The sequence below is a fragment of the Nelusetta ayraudi genome, unplaced genomic scaffold (assembly GCF_046127955.1).
Source record: "Nelusetta ayraudi isolate G7.1 ecotype Tasmania unplaced genomic scaffold, CSIRO-AGI_Nayr_v1 ptg000026l, whole genome shotgun sequence".
Classification (NCBI taxonomy): Eukaryota; Metazoa; Chordata; class Actinopteri; order Tetraodontiformes; family Monacanthidae; genus Nelusetta; species Nelusetta ayraudi.
The window spans coordinates 2,420,001-2,443,594 of NW_027466076.1; the positions used below are offsets into that span (position 1 = coordinate 2,420,001).

At 48.8% G+C, this 23,594-nt stretch overlaps 4 protein-coding genes across 5 annotated transcripts in view; all 4 read right to left on the reverse strand.

Moving 5' to 3' along the window:
- LOC142890126 (protein AMBP-like) overlaps positions 1-1,140 on the reverse strand; it is a 3,617-nt gene extending 2,477 nt beyond the window's left edge. The window contains exons 1-4 of the mRNA XM_076028949.1: positions 937-1,140; positions 455-591; positions 236-312; positions 1-99 (exon numbers count right to left, since the gene is read on the reverse strand). The exon at positions 1-99 is cut by the window's left edge and continues 18 nt beyond it. Of these exons, the coding sequence (XP_075885064.1) occupies positions 1-99; positions 236-312; positions 455-591; positions 937-1,053 (430 nt within the window). The 5' untranslated portion in view covers positions 1,054-1,140. The remainder of the gene's footprint in view (positions 100-235; positions 313-454; positions 592-936) is intronic.
- A 994-nt stretch (positions 1,141-2,134) lies between these two features.
- LOC142890130 (protein AMBP-like) lies at positions 2,135-5,304 on the reverse strand. The gene is made up of 8 exons (XM_076028953.1): positions 5,123-5,304; positions 4,211-4,356; positions 4,045-4,121; positions 3,827-3,946; positions 3,230-3,331; positions 3,077-3,147; positions 2,911-2,977; positions 2,135-2,282 (listed from the first exon to the last, which is right to left on the reverse strand). The coding sequence occupies exons 1-7, from the start codon at positions 5,240-5,242 to the stop codon at positions 2,972-2,974; spliced, it is 642 nt and encodes a 213-aa protein (XP_075885068.1). The 5' UTR covers positions 5,243-5,304; the 3' UTR covers positions 2,135-2,282; positions 2,911-2,971.
- Positions 5,305-5,580: 276 nt separating this feature from the next.
- On the reverse strand, positions 5,581-8,599 carry ptgdsa (prostaglandin D2 synthase a). 2 transcript variants are annotated; one of them, XM_076028956.1, is made up of 7 exons: positions 8,368-8,599; positions 6,989-7,128; positions 6,814-6,890; positions 6,334-6,444; positions 6,138-6,239; positions 5,992-6,023; positions 5,581-5,897 (listed from the first exon to the last, which is right to left on the reverse strand). In XM_076028956.1, exons 1-6 carry the CDS (start codon positions 8,461-8,463, stop codon positions 5,992-5,994), a joined length of 558 nt encoding a protein of 185 aa, XP_075885071.1. In that variant the 5' UTR covers positions 8,464-8,599; the 3' UTR covers positions 5,581-5,897. The 2 variants fall into 2 exon arrangements, with proteins under 2 accessions (XP_075885071.1, XP_075885070.1); XM_076028955.1 differs by having other exon boundaries at positions 5,581-5,916.
- A 1,112-nt stretch (positions 8,600-9,711) lies between these two features.
- Positions 9,712-22,532, reverse strand: slc27a4 (solute carrier family 27 member 4). Its single transcript, XM_076028947.1, has 14 exons — positions 22,026-22,532; positions 20,839-21,000; positions 17,462-17,672; positions 16,800-16,983; positions 16,089-16,247; positions 15,898-15,967; positions 15,692-15,783; positions 15,266-15,375; positions 14,934-15,143; positions 14,683-14,809; positions 14,426-14,563; positions 14,071-14,235; positions 13,456-13,602; positions 9,712-13,367 (listed from the first exon to the last, which is right to left on the reverse strand). The coding sequence occupies exons 2-14, from the start codon at positions 20,997-20,999 to the stop codon at positions 13,210-13,212; spliced, it is 1,932 nt and encodes a 643-aa protein (XP_075885062.1). The 5' UTR covers position 21,000; positions 22,026-22,532; the 3' UTR covers positions 9,712-13,209.
- Between the last annotated feature and the right edge of the window lie 1,062 nt (positions 22,533-23,594).

A 23,594-nucleotide genomic window follows, 5' to 3' on the forward strand; every position in this document is an offset into this window, starting at 1 on the left:
GCGACGTCTCTCCTGTGGGCCTCCGGTTGCTCGTCGCGATGAAGGCGAAGTGGCTGTAGTTGCACTTGACCACGTAGGCGTCCACGTCCAGCTGCAGGGCTGAAGGGGGGTAAAAAGGGGTGGAGTGGGGGGAGTCAAATGCTGGGGAGGTGAGGAATCAGCCAGCAGGGCGGCGCCGTGGAGAGTCTCTCACACAGACACACACACACACACACACACACACACACACACACACCCTGCAGGTTGAAGAAGTATCGTCCCGGCGTGGTGGTGTTCTGGTGGTCCACCTCCATCACCCTGCACATGCCGTTCCTGCACGTGCACGACAGGACAAAAAAGAACACGCACGTGAAAACACACACACACACACACACACACAACACAAACAAGCTCTTTTCATAGCCGTCAAGAGAAAAATGAAAGACAAGAAAGGTGTTGTGTGTTGTGGACTGACATGACGCCCGTCACCGTGGCCTTCAGCTGCCCGTCACGGTTCTCCACCTCCACTCGGCTGATGGGCGTGCCCAGGTGCATCCGCTGCACCTGGGGGCTGGTCGTGGCTATGGCAACGTCATACCACGTCCCCAGGAACTGTGGATCATCATGATCATTTTAAGTAGTACTAGCAGTAGAATTTTATTTTTTATCATCAGAATTATTAGTAATAGTAGTGATAGCAGTAGTAGTAGCAGTAGTAGTATTCCATCAATATCAAAGCCATCAAATGACAGAATTTTCAGCCCATCTTATAGCAGGTGATCGATACGCATCGCTCGCACAGCCGTCCGACACCGGTCTATACCCATTTTGTCCAGAGGAGGTGCCAAAAGGTTCCTGCCGGTTCCTGTCTACAGTCTTAAAATAAAATCCTGCAGCTTTTCAACTTTCACCGCAGACTGACAGACAACACCGGGCAAAGGGAGTGTGTTTGGGTACCTGTTCATGGTCAAAGTTCTCCTGCGTGGAGAAGAGACTGTCTGTGATCATCTGGAGGCTCCGGCTGCAGCAGCAGCCCAGGAGCAGGAGGAGGAGCAGAGCCGCTGGTTTCTGCATCTTGTCGGTCGGTCAGTCGGTCGGTCGCTTGGTTGGTCTGGTCCACTCGTCTCGGCCGTCTGAGGGACTGGATGGCAGCGAGGGGAACCTTCTGCTGCTGGAGCCTCTCTCTCTCTCTCTCTCTCTCTCTCTCTCACTCAGCGGGCCCACGAGGTCACTGGCCTGTGTTTTTTTGCGCCATGTACTCACTCACTCACTCACGCCCACGATGGAGCTGAAAAAAAAACAGAAAAAAACAAACAAGAACAAGAGCAAAGTTCTGCCTGTTGCTGTGCAGCAAGTCTCGCAGCCTCGCTCAGCAGAAGCTTCAACGTCAATAAATCAATAAGTGCTCGGCCGCTGAAGGCTCGTTAAGGTCAGAAAACATGACTTAGATGATGACTATATCGTGATTATGACGATTTTTGTTAGAACCAAGAAGTGTTCAGTGACTGTTAGTGGCCCGTGTGGCCACTGACAGTCAGCGGGTTCACTTGGCCCCCCGGGACCCTCTAGACCAACTCAGGCCCACACACACACACACACACACACACACACACACACACACACACACACACACACACACACACACACACACACACACACACACACACAAACACGCACTTGGTCTCTTATCTGCCCTTGTTTGTCTTGGCCTGCATCTAAACGTGTCCCTGCAATCAGTCGGCTGGAGTTTGAACCCAGAACAAACTGCATATAAAATGTCGAATATAAAGAATGAAAAGCTTTCAAATTTCATTTCAATTTGAAATTTTTAAGCTTTTAAGCTGTTAGGCTGTAGCCCGGTGCGACTGTCCTGCTTCACTGTGTGGCTGCTGCTTTGACTCTTCTTCTGTTCGCAGTTCCAAAACCTGTTAGGTGGCTTAAAGTGCAAGCGGATGTGTCTGTCTGCCCCCTGGTGTTCGGTTGTGAGAGTTTGGGATGTGACCAATTCCATTTTATTTATTATAACACAGGGCGGTTTACGGTCAGAGGTACAACAGGCAGAGAGGATCCTGGGTGAGGTAACGTGCTCGTCATCCTTATTTATCAGTTGTAATAAAGTAAAGGAACTTTTAAAGGTAAAAGACACCAAAAAGAATATAGGAATCTTTTTTTATATATTTTATTTTATTTATTTAAAGACACCAGAAACAACAGAATCACTGTTTAGAGTTGGTCCGGCATCAGCAGGGCGACGCTGCTTCTCTTCTTCCAGTGGTTTGCTTCAACCCCAACTTGCAACAGCACAAAAAAAAAAATAATAATAATAATAATAATTTATTCATCATAAAAGCTGTATTTTTGTCTGTATAGAAATGAAACTGCAGGTGCTAAAGGCAAATATTATTATTATATAACACTTCTTCTCCATTGGTTTGGCTCTTTGATTTCTTGAAACAGCAATTACATTCTCAAAATAACATGGACAAACCTCCAAACCACTTGGCACCTGCTCACAACATAATATTTTATATATTATTTTTCTCCGTTTCTTTACCACAGTGTATTCCTGTCAGCTAAAACAAAATAGTTCAGTAATCATTGTCTTTGAAGGACATGGCTAAGACTGAGAGTTGGACATGAGTCACATTTCAATGGTCCTACGCTGTAGTGACGCAACATCTAAACATTTTGACTCGCAGTGCTTACATGATGCCAAAGGGACGATGCATTTTGGGTGCACACTGACTATTTATATGAAAAAGTTTTTGTCACAGTTTTTATACAACTGTTCATTGAACTGTTTTGGGAGAGATGTGAGATTTTGCAGGTGAACCATGGTTGTTGAGCTGGACAATCACGTTTTTTTGGCAAAAGCACCAGGGGTGTTGAGAGCGTCCGGTCTGTGGCTAAATCACTGACAGTCAGTCTCACCTGGGTAAAAACATTACCAGCGTCTCCCCACAGGAGGCAACAGCATGACTGCTGTTCTCGGTTAACTCTGGCAGAGAGGGCAAGAGAAATACAGACGTCACATCCCAAACACAGCAGGAGGCTCCACCCGAGACGTTTGTGAATCCACCTGCTGTGAGTCTCGTACCTGAGGCTCCACCTTCGCCGTGGACGGTGGCGGCGGCGGCGGCAACGTCGGCCCGTCTGCGACACACTCACCTAGTGCGAACAGAGTCGAACCACTGTGACTTACAGGGTCGTGATGGAAACAGTGACAATACACGCGTGAGTTAGTTTCTACCTTGGTTCTGACCCATGATGATGCTGTCGGACTCCAGTCCCTGTCGGGTCACCTGAGCCTTGAAGTCGTCCAGCACCTCGTCAGTGACGTCCACCGATCGACCTCAGATGGCGGAGGAAAACATTTTTTTTTTTATATAACTGAGGCCCCCTGGTGGTCAGCTGAGGGACAGCTTGGTGTTAAAGGTCCATTGTGTAATTTATTATTTTTTTATTTATTTTTTTTTTTTTTAAGTATTTTTAAGGTATTTAGTCCACTTTCAAAAATGGTGGTGCCAGATGGCAGCTAACTAGGAGCACGACCTTTGTTGGTCTATGCATATTCTTATATGTATGAGAAACGTTCAAAGGGTAGGAAAACCAAATTACTTTTATTGTACTTCAAGTGAACACTTTCATTAATGTATTTATGGGCATATATGGGTCTGGGGTCTGTTAAGCTTTAACCAATATAAAAATCATAAAGCAGGCCAGATTTTACACACTGGACCTTTAAGATGTATTTTAATACTCACCACAACAATATCTGACTCAGATCCCCATTTGATGAGCTGACGTGGACATTTTGTGCTGACATTTTTTATTTTTTGTCACTCACTGTATAAGTTGACAATTTTGCTCGTTCTTCCCGTAACTCTGTTCGTGCTCAGCATCACTATGATGGCATAATCATTGTAGTCAGTCTCAACCACGAAGCTCTCCACATCACTGTCCAACCCTGCGGAGAGAAAAAAATGAAAACATGTCGGGTTTCCACAAAATCTGGCAATCGGGTTTTCTCTTCACAAGAAGGATGACGAAGGTGGTGACACCTACTGGACGAATAGTGGACGAACATCCCAGGCGTTTCGGTCAAGCAATAGCTGTTGGTCATGTGCTTGCAGACGCCGTCCCTGCAGGTTCGTCGAGACAAAGGGTGGGATTACAAAGCGTAGCGCTTCACCATCCCAAGACATGTTGGGTGGTGCTAAATTAGTCTGACCAGGGGAAGGAGGTGGTCTTGGTCACGTTGGTCGCAGAGTCGGCTTTTTCCAGCTCCACAGTGACGAGCGTGGGGTTCGCACTGTAGCGCCGCATCAGGTGAGAGCAGGTAGACACCATGGCCACCTTGTACCACCTACCCATGAACTGCAACACACACACACACACACACACACACACACACACACACACACACACACACACACACACACACACACACACACACACACACACACACACACACACACACACACACACACACAGTTTCACGAGAAAGAAACTAAAAGAGGAAGCTGTGGTCCTGGTGATTTCTAGGAAGTCTCTATATTGTCACCATTACAGGGAATTTAATACCTAAATTGAAACTAAGAGATTTTATTGTGAAAAAAGTTTTCCCCATCACCCTACATGAACCAAACTGATTTTTTTTTTAATCATTATTAATAGTTCCACGCTGCCAACTTTGCTCTGAAACGATTGGAGTTAGCGGGCTGAGGCTAGCCGGTTAGCGTGCTAGCCGGTTAGCGTCTGCAACTGTTGGTAGGCTCAGAATCCGACATTTATTTTTGCAGTGAGCGTGTCAGTTTGTGAGGCTTCGTCTGGACTTTTGGCAACTCCACTGTGAAAAAAATATAGAAATATATATAATATATATATTATTAAAAAAATAGGAAAGAATATATAGTGCAGCAAAAAACCTTATGCTACACACAAATGTTGTTTGTTCCTTTTACATATGCACATATACTTTCCTATATATACACACACACATATATATATACACATATAGATACATAAAAATATATACACATATATAAATATTTAACCGATGACCATAAAGAAAAGATGCAGAGTCTGATTTTTAATTTTCCATGCTCATAAAATACACAAATTCTTAGTGTGAGCCACTCACCCTGCTCAGGTCAAAGTTCTCCTTCGTGGGCCCGGCAGACACTGCGGTCAAGGGCTCCACGGGCATCGTCCAGGCCGAGCCCAGCGCCAGCAGACACAGAACACTCGCTGTTTTCCACATCCCGTCGCCTGTCAGAGTCAAACTGGAGGAATTTTTCCAAACACTATGAAGGAAAGCTCCTCTAATGACCTGCCGGCCCTTATCCGCCCCTGTTTGTTTTGGCCGGCTCTTAAACGCATCCCCCTAATCAACCATCAGCCCTGGACTTCAGAATTTGAAGCAGCAACAAACAAGCAGATAATCGATACATATTAAGCCGCGGTGACTAAGTGACTCATCTTTAAATTTCTCTCTCAGACACCAAGCATTAAACTTACATATTAAGGTGTCTCTGCAGACGTGTCTGCCCCCTGGTGTTCGGGTGCCACGGCGCGTGCACAAATCACAGCATCTCAGTCTGGACGTTTGGAACGTGTTTATTTCAGTCAGTCGACACATTAAAACTGGCACATTGACTATATCGAGGAGGGTTTTTAGCCCCAAAAAAAAAAAAAAGCATTTCATTTAAAAAAAGGAAACAAAGGGCAAAAACAAATCAGCTTTAGCAACAAAAACATCTGTAGAACGTTTGTATTTGTGATCACAAAAAAGGAGCAAAGCAAAGTTTTTTAAATATTCCAGAGATTAATGTTTGTGCATTTGAGATTCATCAGAAAGCAAGCAGGATTGCTGTTGTCATGCAAAACTTAGAGAAAAAAAAAATTCATCAGAGAACCTGCAGGAAACGACAGGAACTAAATTAGGCATAAGAATAACATATAAAGTTAAAAAAAAAAAAAAAAAAAAACGTCAATAAAAGCAACTCTTACTCAAAGTCCAGATTCTGACGGTGGACAATTTTCTGTTGGTTAGAAACACACACAGACAAACACAAACAAAAATAGGACAACAACAATTAGGGGACTTCAGACTTGTGAGTATCTTTGCTTCCTGCGTGTGCAGTTCCGCCGCTGACCTGCAGGAGGGGGGGTCAGAATGGAGTCCCTGGGGAAGCCTTGGGACAAGGCGAAGGACCGAAACCTGTCTAGCACACTGGTCCTGACGGCTGTGGATCGTCCTGCAGACACACACACACACACACAGAGCTGTAAAGTCACACTGCTTGACACCTGCAATGTATGTGTTTGTGTGTGTGTGTGCTCCTGTCTCACCATAGAGCGCCACCTGCGTGTACTCTCTGTTGAAAACCTTGTGTTTGACCACCAGTGCGTAGTCAGTGTAGTTTGTCTCCACCACCGTCATGTCCTTCACCAGGTTGTGGCCTGACGGCAAACACAACCGCAGCAAATGGGTCAACACAACAGCAACACAAAACCCAAAGCATGGAAGAAAGTCTTCTAGCTGTTTGTTTTTCTTCTAGCAAGGAAACGTTGTCGGGCTCTGACCCGACTGACCATAGATATTGTTTAACTAGCAGGAGCTCCGCCCCCTTTCCCTTTTTGACAGCATTGATCGGTTGGGTCGTATTCAGATTGGGGCTTTTTCGACGCAACTTCACACTAAACCTTCTGCCTCATTTCAAAGTCCTATTAATGATCAATGAACTCTCCGGATGTATTTATTAACTATTAATTCATAGTATGAATTCATTCTTCTTCCGTCGTGGGAACCTGTGGGAGAAGCTCACGTACGTGTGCTGAAGTAGGTGAACTGTCCAGGCACGTTGGTCTTCTGGTAGTGGTAGACCTTCACCAGGCAGCCCAGGGGCCTGCAGTACACACACACACACACAGTTCCAGTCAGGGGCCTTTCGGGGGAACTTCCCAGTTTGGCCCCGCCCCCCAGAGTCACGGCTGTGGTACTCACGTTGCGTCGTACATGGTGAGGTTGACGTTGCCGTCGGGCAGCGCCGTCACCACGCCCATGGAGGCCTTCAGCTTGTCCCTGAAGGGGGCGAACTTCTCCGAGGCGTAGGCCAGACCCACCCGGTACCAACGGCCTGCGAACTGCGGAACGCCAACACCACCAGGTCAACAAGGTTCATGGTGCGGGGGCGGCTGTCTTAGGGAGGAACAAGGTGAGGCGGCGTCGGGGAAACTGTGAGCCAAGATGGCGGCGTGTGGCTCAAAGGAGCAGCCTGTACTCCTGCTGCTGCTTCGAGTCATTAAGGACCATCGCGGTGGCAGGAAACGAGCTCCTGACGAACACGACCAGCATTAAGTCAGTATTTTTAGCATCAGTGGCCCCCAGAGGGCAACCACGAGCACTGGATTTGGACCAGGTTGGAAAAATGATGGCTAACCACAGGGTTGCAACACACCTGCACACACAGGCATTTTTTTTTCGCTCTACTCTAGGAGTTAATGAAACTAAACTTTTCTTTTATTGGCTGACTGCTTCACCTCCTACAAGACGTTAATTGGGAACAGGACAAAAAAACAACTCTGGTAAAAAATGTTCCCAGTTTGGAGCATTTTCCAAGCCAGTGTTAACAGGAACAGAAGCAGGAAGTGAATACATGGCTTCCCCATATTTGGATTGTTTGGAGCTTCTGGTTGACCTACATTGACCCCAGCAGGAGGCAGGACAGGGGAGAGTTCACACTTTTTACAGCTCCTTCTTATTAGTATTTTTCTTTATAACTGTGAGATGCTGTAACATCAGGACCTTGAACACACACGCCGAGTGTTGGAGGTGTGGGCGGCGCCAAAACAACAAGCATCAAAATGACATTTAAGGGAATATTTGCACACACACGTACAGTACACAATCCGAACAGGGATGTGGTTTGTCAGCTGAGGATCACACACACACACACACACACACACACACACACACACACACACACACACACACACACACACACACACACACACACACACACACCTCTTTAAAGAATACACATCACTGGACAGCAAAGTGCCGATAATCAGGACACGAGTGGCTCAAGAAACATGAAATCAAAAAGCAAGTCATGTCGGCCTTTAGGTCTGAGAGAGAAGGGGGAGAAAGAGACAGAGAACAAAGAGAGAGAGAGAGAGAAATAAAAGATTAAAAAGTCCATTGGTGCGTTAAAGACAGAAGACAGTACGTGTGTGTGTGTGTGTGTGTGTGTGTCTAAGTGAGTGAGTCAGTGAGTAAAAGAAAAAGCCGTGTCCTCAAAGTTGGGGTGTTAAAGAGGGCGTCCTCATAGAGGACAGAAGACAGTAAGTGTGTGCGTGTGTGTGTGTGTCCCTCCATCTCACCCTCTGCAGGTTGAAGTCTCGCTGAGGCCTGACGTCCTCATGCGCGGCGGCCAAGCACGCCATCACCATGGCGACGGCCAGCACGGTGGTCCTCATGACGGTGGGGGGGGGGGAGGAAGCGGAGCAGCAGCAGCAGCGTGGAGGCAGCGTGGAGGCAGTGTCCGAGCCAAGGCAGCAGCAGCAGGAGAGCAGCTGAGCGCAGGGGAACGGCTGCAGAGTGGCACCCAAACCTGTGGCACTGTTTGTTTTTCCTCCTCATCCGCCCACCACGTCCTCGGCCAATCAGCAGCCGGGCCCCGGGGACACAGGGGCCGAGTGTTGGAGGTGTGGGCGGCGCCAAAACAACAAGCATCAAAACGACATTCTAGGGAATATTTGCACACACACGTACAGTACACAATCCGAACAGGGATGTGGTTTGTCAGCTGAGGATCACACACACACACACACACACACACACACACACACACACACACACACACACACACACACACACACACACACACACACACCAGTTTCATGAGAAAGAAACTAAAAGAGGAAGCTGTGGTCTCTGGTGATTTCTAGGAAGTCTCTATATTGTCACCATTGCAGGGAATTTAATACCTAAATTGAAACAAAGAGATTTTATTGTGAAAAAAGTTTTCCCTATCACCCTACATGAACCAAACTGATTTTTTTTTTAATCATTATTAATATTTCCACACTGCCAATGCGTCCAAAATACCCTGAAACTTGAGGGTCTTTAAAGGAGCAACATGAGTCCCTAATATTCAACGTCTTCACTTTTTTTAAAGATAAATATCCTCATTTTACCGGCCCCAGTAGCAGTTCGATTGCGTTCATCATGGCTTTGGTTTTCATAGGTTTGGGTCTTTCTTTTAAAAGATACAAACCTATGGTCCCAGTAGCCCAGTAGCACCTTATGGTCAGTAATGATATTGCAGACAACATTTTTCACGCCGACCAGTCCTTTAAACTTCAGACCACAACAGAGTCTAAACCAGCGTTTCTCAACTGGGGGGGTTGCGGAGCTGTTTCGATTGGATTTCGTGGGCAGATTTCTTGTCTTTTTTTTTTTTTTAAAGAAAAGAAAAAAAAACTAAATTTAAAATACATATATTTAGAGAGAAAATGTTGGGTGTTTATTTTGCAGCACAGAATTCAAAAATGTCAATCATTTATTTACTAGACATGATGAGAGTGGGCTAGCATTTTTATTTTTGTGGAATAAATTTGGGTCTCGACTTCATGATGAGGAAAAACCAGTTGAGAACGACTGGTATAAATCATCACAACCTCATTGAAAGAAAGAAAGAAAGGAGGCGGAGTGTCACTCTAATCCCCAGTGAACAATTTAAATAGCGCTTTTTTTATTATTAATAATGATTCTTCCATCTGCAGCGGTTTCATATCTCATTCTCTTGAACTGCATCGATGTTCAACACAGAGCCCAAAAACAACAGAACAAAAGAAAACAAACTACAAAAACCAAAGAGGACATCAGTGTGTGCGTGTCACACCTCACAGACCTCCGCTACACATACACACATACACGCACGCACACACAATCTCGCACAAGAGCTGCTGCCCGCGCAGTGACACCAGGAATCAAAATTACAGGGAAAAACTTTTTTTTTTTAAATTAAAACATACACTCGTAGGCAGACGTGAAAACACACTCTTTCCCTTCTGCAGCTGCGCTCGCTGTTCCTGAGGTCACCACAGGGGGGGGCGATATCGACGACGACGACAAAAGTGCAAATGAAGAAAAAATATATATATATTAAGGTGAGAGGGGGATTAACTCAAAACCGAAACGAAAAAAAAAGAAATGAAAACGTTGATCACAGGCGTGAGGAAGAGCAGAGAGAGCGATCAGCGAATTATTATTGATCGACGGCCGAGTGACGTGAAAGACGGGCTGGAAGACTCACACGATTCCCGTCGGTCAGCAGGACATTCAGTCTGAGCGCGAGAAGAAGACAAAGGAGGAAGAGAAGAAGAAAAAGAAGAATGAGAAGGAGAAGAAGAAGAAGAAGAAGAAGAAGGAGGAAGGAAGTTGTCGCATGTTGTTTCGAGGTCGTCAGCGGAAGCGACGTGAAGCAGTTCAGAACTTCGGAGGAATCCGAGTCGCACGTCCACACGCGACACGAGTGGGAAAAGTTCCGACCACACTTGTGTTGGCGTGAGCCTTCAAGGTCACCCAAACGTCACTCAAAGTTAAAAGGCGGGCGGCGCGGTAAAACGACGCCCCCTGCTGACCCTTTAACGTGTCTGTCAGCCGAGAACATCACACACAAATAAAAATGGCAAGTGTGCAAAATCACTGTGATCCACGAAAACAAAAAATAAAAGTCTCTGGTGCCTTTTTTTGTCGCAAAGATTAGAATAGTAATAATATTAATTAAAAAAAAAGAAATATCCACATTTGCCACCCGATTGTCTCAAACGTCGGCATCGATTGCTTAAAAAACAAACAAAAAAAAACAGCAAACCACAAAAAGCTATCAGTCCGCACAGACAAACTGACAGTGAGAAGCGAACACACACTATTTAGCCGTTAAAACAATCAAAGAGGACGATTTTCCAAAATAAATCAGAACAGCAATAATAATTTAAATGTCATTTCAACATCGTATTCCGAGTGCCGCGCCGTTCGGTCGGGGGTTGCAACGACAGCAACACCCCTTCAGTCACAGGCCTCATCATCACAGCTGCACCTTCCCTTACACTCACTTTTCTTCTCTTTTTTTTGATTGGTAAGGGGGGTGGGGGAGTCACTTTTTCTTCACAACACAGTCACTGTTTCTTCCCTATGTCCCTCATGTCCAACATTTCTCACACACACACACACACACTCACACACAAATACACATGGGTCACGCTGCCGCTAGCGCCGAGCTGAAAAAACAAACAAACCAGGAAGTCGTCCGCCGGGAACAACCTGACGCACCGAAAGAAAAGGAAAAGAAGAGCCTACGGAGAGCGTTTGGAGAGGGGGAGGGCGGGGGCGGGGCCTAAGTCGGACCTCCATCCGCAGGAGAGCCACGGCAAGGCGAGCGTCGCCCTCTAGCTCCGCGGCAGGCGTTTGGCTATATTTTTGCAGTCCCGTGTAAAACGTAAGCGTCGGTCACGTCAACTTTGTTGTTCTTCTTTCAGTGTCTGACGGGTCAAACTGCCACAGCATCCGCGCTAATTCCCAACTTCCGCGCTGAAGCAGAAACTATATCTGCGTTTCCATTACCCCTAGAATTGCGCAAAACCTAAATATCGCAATAAAAAAAAAACTGGTTGTGGAAATGGCTAAAGCAAACGTAATTCACGTAAATCGCAATTGTACATTGTGGGAATTATAGAAATATTGCTTTTATTTTGCGAAAAACTGGTATGGAAACGCAGCTATTGAAGATCAGTAGATATGTAGCTCTGCAGGAACTGCGCGCTCTGCGAGGGGGCGGGGCCTATGATTCTGGTTGGTGGGTAGGACTCGGGGACAGGGGGAGGGGAGGTTGGGGGTGTCGGGGGTGTCGGGGGGGGTAAGGCACGGTAGCTCTGCTCGCGGTGGCGGTGCGATAACCTCTTACGCACAGAACACGACGATGACAACGTTTTCTCTTCTTCTACTCTTTCGGAGTGGAAAGTCGAGGTCCCTCCTCAGGCGTTTCACTACAGCGGATACACAAAAAAAAACACACAACCCATCTACCTTGTCACACAACTCACACAGAGCAGCCTGCCGTGCGCGTGTCTTTGCCTAGTCTAGTCTAGCCTAGCCTAGCCTAGCCTAGCCTAGCATCCATTTGGTTGCCTCACTTCCCACAGCCGGGATTTGGATTCACGTTAAAGCCTCAAAAAAAAATTGAAATAAAATTTAAGAAAAAAAACAAAAAAACAAGCAAGTGCAATTATGTAAACAAGCAGAACTTAAAACGTATTTGGTGTGACAAGGACAAGAAAACCAAAGCTCGGTTTGGGATCAGCGCCCCCTCTTGGTGCAGACTGATTATTGCACATTAAATTAAATTAAATTAAATTAAATTAACTTAACTTAAATTTAAAAAAAATAACAACAACAATGCTGCTCGCCGGCTGTCACATGGCTCCACAGAGACAATGGAGAAAATCCCTTTGGAATCAAAAGAAGAGAGGCTGCAGTGGAGGGAGGCTGATGCTGAGGGCCACCACACGGGGGCAGCGACGAGGAAAAAAGAGAAAGAACAAAACATTGGGTAGTTGCGTTTCCTTCCGTGAGTCCACACACACGCTGCTGCTGCTGCTGCTGCTGCAAAGTCTGTGGTTTTCTGCAGTTAATTCAAGTTTTCGTTTCTTTTTCTTCGTTGTTTCTTTGTTTTTTTCGGGGGTTTTTTAAAACTCTCAGATTCTGGACGCAGGACGGCCGTTTGAAGCATCACTTCCTGTTCTGCCTCCTTCTGGCAACAACGGCGTGTCCACAGACCAGGATGAGCAGGCGTGTGTCTGTGTCTGTGTGTCTGTGTGTGTGTGTGTGATGATGTCTGGTGCAGTTGTTGACTAGTTGTGATTCTCTCGGTTTGCTGAGGTAGCGAGAGGAGGTGCAGGGAGGGAGAGGCTGTGTGTGTGTGTGTGTGTGTGTGTGTGTGTGTGTGTGTGTGTGTGTGTGTGTGTGTGTGTGTGTGTGTGTGTGTGTGTGCGTACTTGATCCAGTGACTTTAATGGTCATTTTGAAGGATTTACGTAAATATGAGGTCCTGAATTATGTTGTTGTGTTTTATTTTTTCCTAGCGTGTGTGTGTGTGTGTGGGCGCGTGTGAATGTGCGGGCACGGGTGCGAGCGTGCGCACGCGGTGGTCATCCTGGTCACTACAGTTTGTGCTTCCCGGTCACGATGCCGTTGTACACCTCCTTGTCCAGTGGTGTGAAGCGCCCTCTGCTGGCGTCCAGGAAGTACAGTCTGTCCGACACGGCGCCGGGGTCGAAGCCGTCCCGCCGCAGATCCGTCTTCTGGAACTTGAACGTCCCTGCACGACACGGGAAGAAGGAGGTTCAGATGGAAAATAAAACCCTCACCATAAAGGCGCAGAGTGACGCCTCCTGTCGTTTCTTTACCCGTCTTGTTGACCTCCGGCAGGAAGCGCAGGAAGACGGGCCGGGCGTACGGCGGCAGCACCTTCTCCATGTCCTTCACCAGCTTCTCCAGGTCGGTGGAGTTGGACGGGTCGGCCACGGCCGCCATCCCGGCCTTCCCTTCAGCGCCTGCCAACGTTCACGCCGCAGAAGAAAAAAAAACAACAAAAAAACATTTTATTAGTATTTTATATCAGCGGCGGGACGTCTCGTTCAGGACACCGTCTGCGGAGCTCAATTAGCTGTCCAATGCTGCCCTCTAGTGGTCACACACAAACGCAGCAGGCAGGCAACAAAGGTATCAACAGAGGAGTCGGCCACTACAGCGGGTTTTGTGATGAATGATCATTTGATTACTATTATCTGATATAATCTAATTATGATTTACAGTAGAATAAATTGCCTTTATTTGTCCCACATCGGAAAAATGTGCATAATCACAGCAGCATAAACAGTGCAAAAAGGAGAAATTATATGAATTAAAAATTAATTCATTAATTCATTAAATATTCATAGAGTGAGATAGCAAAAACAAAGATTTACATCTATGTGGACAGTTGGATTATTCACAAATTTAATTTCATAATTTAATTTCACCTGGCACTTCCACGCCGTAGACGACCACGTCCTTCATGTCCAGCAGGCGGCTCAGCGTTCCCTCCACCTCGGTGGTGGAGACGTTCTCGCCCTTCCAGCGGAACGTGTCTCCCGTCCGGTCCTTGAAGTACATGTGGCCGTTCTCGTCCATGATCAGCACGTCACCTGGAGGGAGCGAGAGAGAGACAGAGAGACAGAGAGAGAGAGAGAGAGAGGGAGAGAGAGAGAGAGAGAGAGAGGAGGGACGTCAGTAGGAGGGGGAGAGGGGCAAACTGGGGACAAAATCCGTACCTGACAGGCAGGTTTGTGTGTGTGTGTGTGTGTGTGTGTGTGTGTGTGTGTGTGTGTGACTGACCGGACAGGTAGGCGAAGTCTCCTTTCTTGAACACGTCGTTGGCGATCTTCTTGCTGGTCGCTGTTTGGTTGACGTAGCCGTCGAAGCGGCGCAGGGGGTCGTTCTGGATGATCCTGCCCACCAGCTGGCCGGGTTCACCTGCAGGCGGCGGCGGTGAGCCACGGGGTTAGACTCAATGTTCAGGGCGTGTGTGTGTGTGTGTGTGTGTGTGTGTGTGTGTGTGTGTGTGTGTGTGTGTGTGTGTGTGTGCGACCCACCAGGCTTGCAGGGTATACAGACTCCGTCCGGCCCCCTGATGAGCTCCATGGTCTCCTCGTCCACCCTCACCAGCCTGATGGGGTAGATGAAGGGTATAATCTGGCTGTTGAAGCCGCAGGCGCCCACCTGCAACACACACACACACACAAACACACAGGAGGAGGTTGTAGGGGTCAGTTAGCTCGTCTCTAATACAGATAGCAGCAGTTCTCCTCCTGCTGCTCCTCCTCCTCCTCCTCCTCGGCGGTACCTTGTTGTCGAAGTTGCCCAGGCTGCAGTTGCACTCGGTGGCGCCGTAGAACTCTGCGATCTGCGGGACGCTGAAGCGGGTCATGAACTCCTCCCAGATGGACTGACGCAGGCCGTTGCCCAGCGCCATGCGCACGCGGTGCTGGCGCTCGGAGTCGCGGCGCGGCTGGTTGAGCAGGTACCTGCAGATCTCGCCGATGTACTGCACGATCTGGAGGAGGAGGAGGAGGAGGAGGAGGAGGAGGAGGGGATGGAGGATTGTAGCCGTCAGGTTTTGATTGCTCCAGTGGAAGCGACGGAGGAGGAGATGTTGTTGCTGCTGCTGCTGCTTACGGTGCAGTTGTACTTGACGCAGTCGTCCCAGAAGCGCGAGGCAGAGAACTTCTTCTTGATGACCACCGTCATGCCGTGGAGCAGACACTGGCCCACGCCCACAATGTTACCTGCGCGCACACACACACACACACGCACACACGCACACACGCACACACGCACACACACGCACACACGCACACACACACACACACACACACACACACACACACACACACACACACACACACACACACACACAGGGAACAAAGGTCATGATGATGGTAAACTTAACACAGACAAAAACGGAGAGAGTAAAACATGCACCAGTCTTTGTGTATTGCAAATAATTGAAGCCAAAAACAGGAGAAAAAAACACAACAGAACATTCAGCAAAATGTGACATTTTTTCAGGTGTGTGTGTGTGTGCGTGTGTGTGTGTCCAACCTGCAGAGTGGTAGAGAGGGAGGCAGTCGTACAGCACGTCGTCCGACCTCATCCTGAAGCCGTAGTAAACCAGGGCGGCCATGCGGTAGTACCTGAATACCACCAGTAGAGGGCGCCAGAGAGACGGCGTTGATGAAGACGATCACGAAACCCTGTGTGTGTGTGTGTGTGTGTGTGTGTGTGTGTGTGTGTGTGTGTGTTCCTACCTGCTGTGCACAACAATGGCAGCCTTTGGCATCCCAGTGGTTCCTGACGTGTAGATGTAAAACAGCCGATCTGGAGCCCAGACAATCAATGGATGAGTTTTGTGCAACCAAGAAAACACAGCAACGTGTGTGTATATACAGTACATATATAAAACCATTGAACGAATGACAAAGCTGCTGTTGGTTCTGACCTATGAAGCATCTCGGTGGCGCCCTCGGCTGGGTGGCCGGCGCCGCCTCCAGCAATGGCTCCAGACACTCAGTGCCCTGAGGAACCCGTTTGGGGTCCCAGTCTCCACTGCAGAACATCTGCACCGTGGTGCCCATGGAGCTGTGGACCTCACCCAGGGCTGCGAGGGTGAGAGAGGAGGGGGGGTGAGATGACCTTGAACAGCGGTAAAGTCACAATAAAGGCCCGACGACGCTGCAGTAGTGGGCGGAGCCTCGGGTTTTAATGGTCCGGGGGTTGGGGGAAAAAAAAATCAGGTAGGTCTGACAAGGCTTCGTCCAATCAGAGGCTCCCACTGCCAGGACTAAAGGCCACGCCCACAGAGGAGGCTTCATCCATTAACTGATGAGCTTCCCTGCCGTCCAATGAGTTTGACCTTGCATTGATTATAGAATGGAGGGAGGAAACCTCTCCCACCCCGCCACATCCCCCACCTCCCCCTCCCGCAACATCATCACTTCTCCTCTTCATCACTCAGCCACTCGAGGCTCGGCTGAGTGATGAAGACGAGCCGCCTCTTCAGAAACCCATCAGTGCTGCTTCCTGTCTCCTCGCCACCACTTAGCGCTTCCATCAGCTGCCACGGCTGCAGAAAACTTTTTTATTCTCTCTCTCTCTCTTTCCCTCTCTCTCTCGCTCCCTGTCTCTCTCTCTCCGTCTCCCTCTCGCTCACCGTCGCAGAGCTCCGAGCCGAACACCACCGCCTTGGCGTTGGAGATGGTGACGCAGTGCACCAGGGCCTCCAGCCGCAGGTTGAAGTTGATGAGCGCCGCCTCCACGCCGATCTTGGCCATGCCGAGCCAGAGGCCCACGTACTGGCAGCGGTTCTCCATGAAGAGGGCCACCACGTCGCCATCCTGTGGTCGGAGGGGAGAAGGATGTCATTCCGTATCCTTTCATTTTACTGCGAGTAGACACTTTAATTAATGTATTTATGCACAGTATAATAAGATTTTGCCAATATAAAACTCACTAATCACGCCAAATACATTCTGGACCTTCAAATGTGTAATATTTGGATATTTTAAGAAGACGGCGACACCAAGTGGTTACATTTTGGATTGCAGCCCTCTTTCGCTCACCCTTCCTCTTCCAAGCTTGCTGGTAAACTACAGCGGCGTTCGTACAAAAACCAAATGACTTTCATTGCACTGCCAGTTCACGCATTTATGAACATATTTACAGACGGTATATGAAGCTTTTGCCAATATAAAAAAAATCACAAATGATAAGGCCAAATACCACTGGACCTTTTAGGTTTGAGGGTCCTTCCCTCAACTCCACAACAACAACAACAACAACAACAACAGCAGCCAGCTCTCGGCTGGTACCGACCTTGAAGCCGCGCTGCAGCAGCAGGTTAGCCACGCGGTTGGAGTACTCGTCCAGCTGGTTGAAGGTCCACCGCTCACCGGTGCCCTCGAAGATCAGAGCCGTCTTGTCGCCGTGGCGCTGCACCGTCTCGGCGAAGATCTTTGGCACGGTGTTCCTCTCGCGCAGGTGACGCTTGACGTTCCTCTTCACCCGCAGCAGCACGTAGGCCGCGCTGAGGGAGACACACACACAGGATGTTGTTCTTTTACTGGAGCAGTGCACAAAGACAGACCAGATTCTTACGGAACTTTGTTCATTTAACTTTGACTATATAACTCAAACCACCTGCTGTCACTCAGCCCTGGTGGGGAACCTGCTCGGGAACTTGTTTGGGAACCGGCGGTCACCCTTGTTCACACCAAAAGGCCGCACTCTAATCCTGCCTATCTGCCATTTTACAGCTCAAACACGGCAAAGTTCAACCTGGTCCGACTCGCCCGGGGGTCATTTATTACCTGCTGGGTGCCAAAAGTCACACACAAGCGGTTGCAACACAGGCTGCTGGGAGTTTTCCCAGAGGACAAAGTCTTCCTATATGGCCATGATGATGGTGATGATGATGAACATTTATGGGCGCAGCCACGCAGATAAAGGCAGCGGGTTGAGTTGGAACGGAGACGGCAGAAAGAAAATTTTGCAGAAACAAAGAAGGAAAGAAAATAAATAAAGGAAGCCGAGCGCGCTAACGTCAAACTGTCGTTGAAAGACGGAGGCAAGCAAAGAACCAATCGTAAATGTGAAAATGAAATGTAATGATGAAATGTCAAAAAAAAAAAAAAGAGAGGGACAAGCAGGGAACAATCTGTTGCCGTGGCAACGTACAACCGAGCGAGCGCACCGGTGTGAAGCTAGCTGCTGCATTACTTCCTGGTTGATCATAAAACCGAAGCTAATCAGTCCAATCAGTCCAATCATTGCTCGCAGGTGAACTCTCATATCGCCGCTGGACCGCAGAGATGGAACCACGATCAACTATCACCTCGACACAGCTGGACTTTGCCTTCTTATTCTTTTCTTATTTCTTTTTTTTTCCAGGTTCAGATTTGTGCAACATATCAATCACATCACAGGGGCTAATGTTGCACCTGGTCACATGGTACAGCCGCCTCGGGCTCGGTGATCAACATGAGGTGGAAAAAAACAATGTTTCCTTAAGGGACAAAACAAAAAATCCAAACCCTGCTGGGGTTTTTTCCTTCAGCAGGTGAGTAAAAAAAAAAAAGAGAAAAAACACAGGTGTGGTACTTTGACACGCGACAGCTTCAGGCGCATTGCAACGTCTGTCGCTCTCCGCGCCAGGTCGGCGTGTTTCGCAGGTTCAGCCACTCGTATTTAGCCGTCATAAAAAGAAAGAAAAAAAAAAAGCCCTCCCTGCATTTTCCCGTGCCGCCGCCGCAGCTATTTGAGCAAACAGGCCAGGAGTTAAACACAAAACCAATCGCCATGGCAACGCGCAGCGTAAATATTGGCCCTGGATAAGACGCTGAAGACAGAAGCGCAGCCCTGTTGTCGTCTGTTTGGGGGAAAAAGGAAGAAAAAAACTTTCTGCACAGTTGGGCGGCTCGCTGAGGTTGAAGCGGCGCCTCGGGCGGCGGCGGCAAGGAAGCAGGCCCGATGGGGGCGTGGCCACCCGTCGCTTTCAACAGGCCGCTTGCTTGTCATTGCAAGTGATTTCTTTTAAATCATTATTTATTGAAGCAATTGTTTGTGCGGTCGTAGCGTGGCTGGAACCTGATCTGCTGGTGCTGCGGCGTGAACTTTAGCCACAGTTCCACCTGCAGCCGCTGCGGCATCCCGACGACGCTGCCGGCAGGCTTTTCACGTCAAACTTGAAAGCAAATTCTTGGGTTGTTTTTTTTGGGGGGGGCGGGGGGGTCGAGGCACCTGGTGAAGCACCTGGGTGATTTAGTGCAGGGGCGACAAACTCAAACACTCAGTGGGGCCAAAAGTTAAAACTTGGACAAAGTCGCAGGCCAACATTGATATTTATCAGGGAAAAAAACATTTCTATATGGACCCAAATGGGTTTTGCTTCAACACTGAAGATGGATCAAGCAACGCTTGATACTGAACAATAAATATCTTTTAACAGTAACCTTTTTCCACCTGCTAATATTGCACTTCAAAATAAAATAACAACAATAAACCACTAAAGTAATCATGATATCCTTCAATGAACGTCCTGTCCTGACTGAAGCGCCAAAAATACCAGCAGAGTATTCTGGGATTTGTAGCATTAGCAGTTACATGTGCTGTATGATACAGGCAGGCCGGCTCTAGCAGTGATTGTGTATTGGCCTCGCGGGCAAAGTAGAATTACACTGCGGGCCAAATTTAGCCCGCGGGCCAGAGTTTGACAGCCATGACTTACTGGCTGCTGATGACAGCTTTCAACTTGGCAGGGGCACAAATTTTTAATTGCAAAACTGGCAACGCCGACTTCCTGTCAGACTGTTGGGAGCTACTGTTATTCCGGATCGGCTTCGTGTCTCAGTTCTCGTGCATCGAGCCGGGCGATTGGGTTTCAAGGGAAAATGTGTGACATTTAAATGGATCTACCGACTGGAAATGGAATAATATACATATTTGTGTGACTTTAGTTGGATAAAGCCATCCATCCATCCGTCCGTCCATCCATCCATCCAATCATTCATCCATGTGGCCAGTTCATCGCATGGCCACATAGAAAGATGAACAACCGTTCTCTCCCACACACACACCTACGGACTATTTAGAGTTTCCAATTCACCTCACATGCATGTTTTTGGATTGTGGGAGGAAGTCGGAGAGAGAACCCACGCAGACACTGGGAGAACACGCAAACTACACCAAGGCTGGGAATCAAAGCCGCGACCTTCTTGCTAACTGCTGCACCCGCACCTGCTCCTCAAGTTTAACTGCACAGCAGGCGACAACCGGACTGTTGAGTGTCACATTATGCAACATTTTGACAGTTCGATGAGCTCAGGTGCCAAAAGTTAAAGTCACAGCAGCGTTGCGAGATTGTCAGCCTGCCTATCGCTTCATTAGCCTCGAGCTAAATGGCTGTAAAGTGGCTCCGCTGTCAAAGAAGGATGTCAAAAGCTGTAAAATAAATATAAATAAATATGAACTCTCCAGGCTTCTTGACAAGTTTGGGAAAAAAAGAGCGTTGTTTTATGTAAAATGTCCCAGACTTTGCCATCGCTCTTGAAATGACTTTGGGTAAAAGGTTCCTTTGGCACGTTTCTCTTCAGTCAAAAAATGAAATCTACAGTCGTCAAGGTGAAAAGCTCCCTCGTGTCCGGTGCAAAAAGCAGCAGCAATAAAAAAACAAACAAACAAAAAAAAAACCTTACTGTAAATCTCTGCCGATGGTTTTGACGAAGATCCTCAGGAACCTCCATCCTCCGCTGCCCAGGTAGAAGATGAGGATGGCTGGGAGGACCTGGAACCAGGGCAGGCCCAGCAGCAGCCGCAGCACAAACAGCAGAGCCACGCAGCACGCCAGACGCATCATCCTGTGGGGAGGGAGGCAGGGAGGGAGGAACACGTGTTAAAATAAAATAATAATGAAATCAAATAAATAGATGCGGATAAGGGGTGGGGGGGCGAAGGGAAGCGCTGATGCTGGATGTTCAGTCATCCTGCACCTGCAGCTAGTCTCCGTCTGTCTGACACACACAGGAAGAGCTTCTGTGAGACTGGAATATTTCTTTTTTCTTTCTTGCACTTTGTGGTTATAAATAGACTCCCGGTGGCGCGGAGACCTTGAGGACAGCAAGTGTGTGTGTGATGACACTGACGAGAAGATGATCTTAAAGTGCAGGCTGTCACATGACAGCTTATTATGTATTATTTAAAAGCCCACGTGGGAAGGGGAAGAGGAAGGGGGGGTTGGTTGTTGCCGTTTATTATCAAATCTCGTGATATTGTTTGCTTTGTTTTTGTTTTCGATCGTGACTAGCATGGAAGGGAAGCAGGCTCGGTCAAGGAGGAGGCTCGAGGCTCGAGGCTCGAAGCGCCGCAGCAGCAGCAGCTGCACCCGGAAATCCAAAACACGAGGCTCGTTTTCGTCTTGTCTCGTCATACTGCGGTAGTGAATGTGGACTTCGGCAAAGGGAGGATTGGTGGCGGTGATGGTGGTGGTGCTGCTGCTGCTGCTGCCCTTCCACCCCACCGACCCCGGACCATGTGGCCGAGGCCGGGGCTGGGTCTCCTCCACAGGGGAGCCCAGCCGGGGAGCTGCGCTGCGCGGGCCCGGCGGCCTGATGTGGCGCGGGTCATCGCGGTGACAGGCGCGGGGGGGGGGGGGGGGGGGGGGGGAGGATGTGGTGGTGGAGGTTGGTTGGTTGGTTGTACGGGCAGGATGTTGCAGTCGTGCGGCGCGCATCGGTTCACCGCAGCCGGGTGTACGGATGGCGGAGGACTCGAGCGTGGCTCGGTTCTGGTAGGACGGTTAACGGGCGGCGGAGCGAGGGAGAGAGCGAGCGAGCGAGCGAGGGAGGGAGCGTCGGGCTAGCGTGAATATTTCATGGGTACCTACCTTGGAACGGCGGCGTCACTCCGGCATGTACGTGCGTAGGAGAAAAATATTTGAAAAATATGGCAAATCCAAATAGGAAAGGAAAAAAATAAGAAGGATGGGGGGGGAGAAAAAAAGATCCCCCGGCGTGAAAGTGGATGGTTGCGGTGCCGCCTTGATCGGCTTACAGGCTGCTCGGCCCCCTCCTCCTCCCCGCTGCTCGGCTCAGAGACACGGACACACGCAGCCGGGATCCCCTCCTGGCGGCTGCCTGCTGCCTGCTGCCGGCTGCCGGCTCCTGGCCCTCAGATCCTCCGGCCGAGGAGAGTCGACTTCGACCCCGCGATCATCATCATCATCATCATCATCGTCCTCATCCTCATCCTCATCATCATCCGACCAAAGTCCCCCTCGCCGGTGCCATTTCTGTGTCTATGTGTGTGTGTGTGTGTGTGTGTGCGTGTTCGCGGTGCGTCCGGGGAGCGTAATTCAAATGACCTTATAATTTTCTTATCCGAGCCCGCCCACCGACGCCCTGCGTTGCCGTTGCGAGCCGTTGCGAGCTTAAGCGCTGACGGACAGCTCTGTGGGCCAATGGGAGGCGGCCGTTCTTCCTCCTTTCGCTATGCGCACGGTTTCCGGTAAGGGCGTGGCTTGTGGCGCAAGCGAGGCCGGAAATGCAGTGCGCCGGGCAGGCAAGACAAGACACGGCACTCGCAGCCGCGTTTTTTTTTTTTCTTCTTCTTTTTTTTTTTCTTTTTTTTACCAGGCACAAGGAGAGCGCCACCTCTGGTGCTACCAGCCAACGTGTGTCGCTCACAAATTATATCGAGTTTGAAGCATCCATGAGACGGTTTACAGACATTCAGATGAGTTTCACCATTTCCCCCCACCCCACCACCACCACCACCACCATACGCGTTGCCAAGTCTCTCACATTAGTTATGATAAAACTATATTTTCTACACTGTCCAGCACAGGGGCGGGCGGGCAAACTTTTTGACTGGTGGGCCACAGTGGGTTCTAAAATGTGACCGAAGGGCTCTGGAGCAGCAGCAGATCATCCATCTGCTCCAGAGTGTATTGGTGACCCACTTCATAGGAGGAGAAAATGTATCATGAGACGTGTAGACAACGTGTGATGTAATGCGTGGTCTATCCTGTCAGTCGTCCTTCCTTTATTATAGCAAGTACAACCCAACCCCCACTGTGATGTCACAAGAGATGTTGGCTCCGCCCCCAGAGACGCTCCTTTACCAACATGTGTGGGGGGGGGTCCCTCAAAGCATCTGTTATAGCTGGAGGCAGTAAACAAAGGGCTAAATGCGATGCTCTAATAACAGACCTCTGTTTCACCTGTTATTCAGCAGCACCTGCCAGCATTAATATGATGTGTCCATCTGCTCAATGCAGCGACCATGACATCCTTTTATAAGGATCTGCGGAGGGACCCTGCACCCCATCTTTGCAACCAGTCCCAGTGTGTGAACAGCTGGAACGTTGCACTGGGCTTCGTCACAACAGCGTGCCTCAAAGAATTTGACCCGCTTGCACATCAGCTACAGTGTTTGCAGAGTAGATCTCCCACTC

Bases quoted from the DNA above. Each gene is read 5' to 3' on its own strand.
- LOC142890130 (XM_076028953.1), bottom strand. From the start codon at position 5,242: ATGTGGAAAACAGCGAGTGTTCTGTGTCTGCTGGCGCTGGGCTCGGCC. The intron at 4,357-5,122 runs GTGAGTGGCTCA...TGTGTGTTGCAG, and splicing joins AGAACTTTGACCTGAGCAGG to TTCATGGGTAGGTGGTACAA. The intron at 3,148-3,229 runs GTAGAAACTAAC...TGTTCGCACTAG, and splicing joins CATCATGGGTCAGAACCAAG to GTGAGTGTGTCGCAGACGGG.
- slc27a4 (XM_076028947.1), bottom strand. From the start codon at position 20,999: ATGATGCGTCTGGCGTGCTGCGTGGCTCTGCTGTTTGTGCTGCGGCTG. The intron at 15,376-15,691 runs GTTGGACACACA...GTGTGCGCGCAG, and splicing joins CCCTCTCTACCACTCTGCAG to GTAACATTGTGGGCGTGGGC. The intron at 14,564-14,682 runs GTGGGTCGCACA...CGCCGCCTGCAG, and splicing joins CTGTATACCCTGCAAGCCTG to GTGAACCCGGCCAGCTGGTG.
- ptgdsa (XM_076028956.1), bottom strand. From the start codon at position 8,463: ATGAGGACCACCGTGCTGGCCGTCGCCATGGTGATGGCGTGCTTGGCC. The intron at 7,129-8,367 runs GTGAGATGGAGG...GGCGTTCCGCAG, and splicing joins GAGACTTCAACCTGCAGAGG to TTCGCAGGCCGTTGGTACCG. The intron at 6,240-6,333 runs GTGAGACAGGAG...GTGTGTCTGCAG, and splicing joins CACGCAGGTGGCGCTCTATG to GACGATCCACAGCCGTCAGG.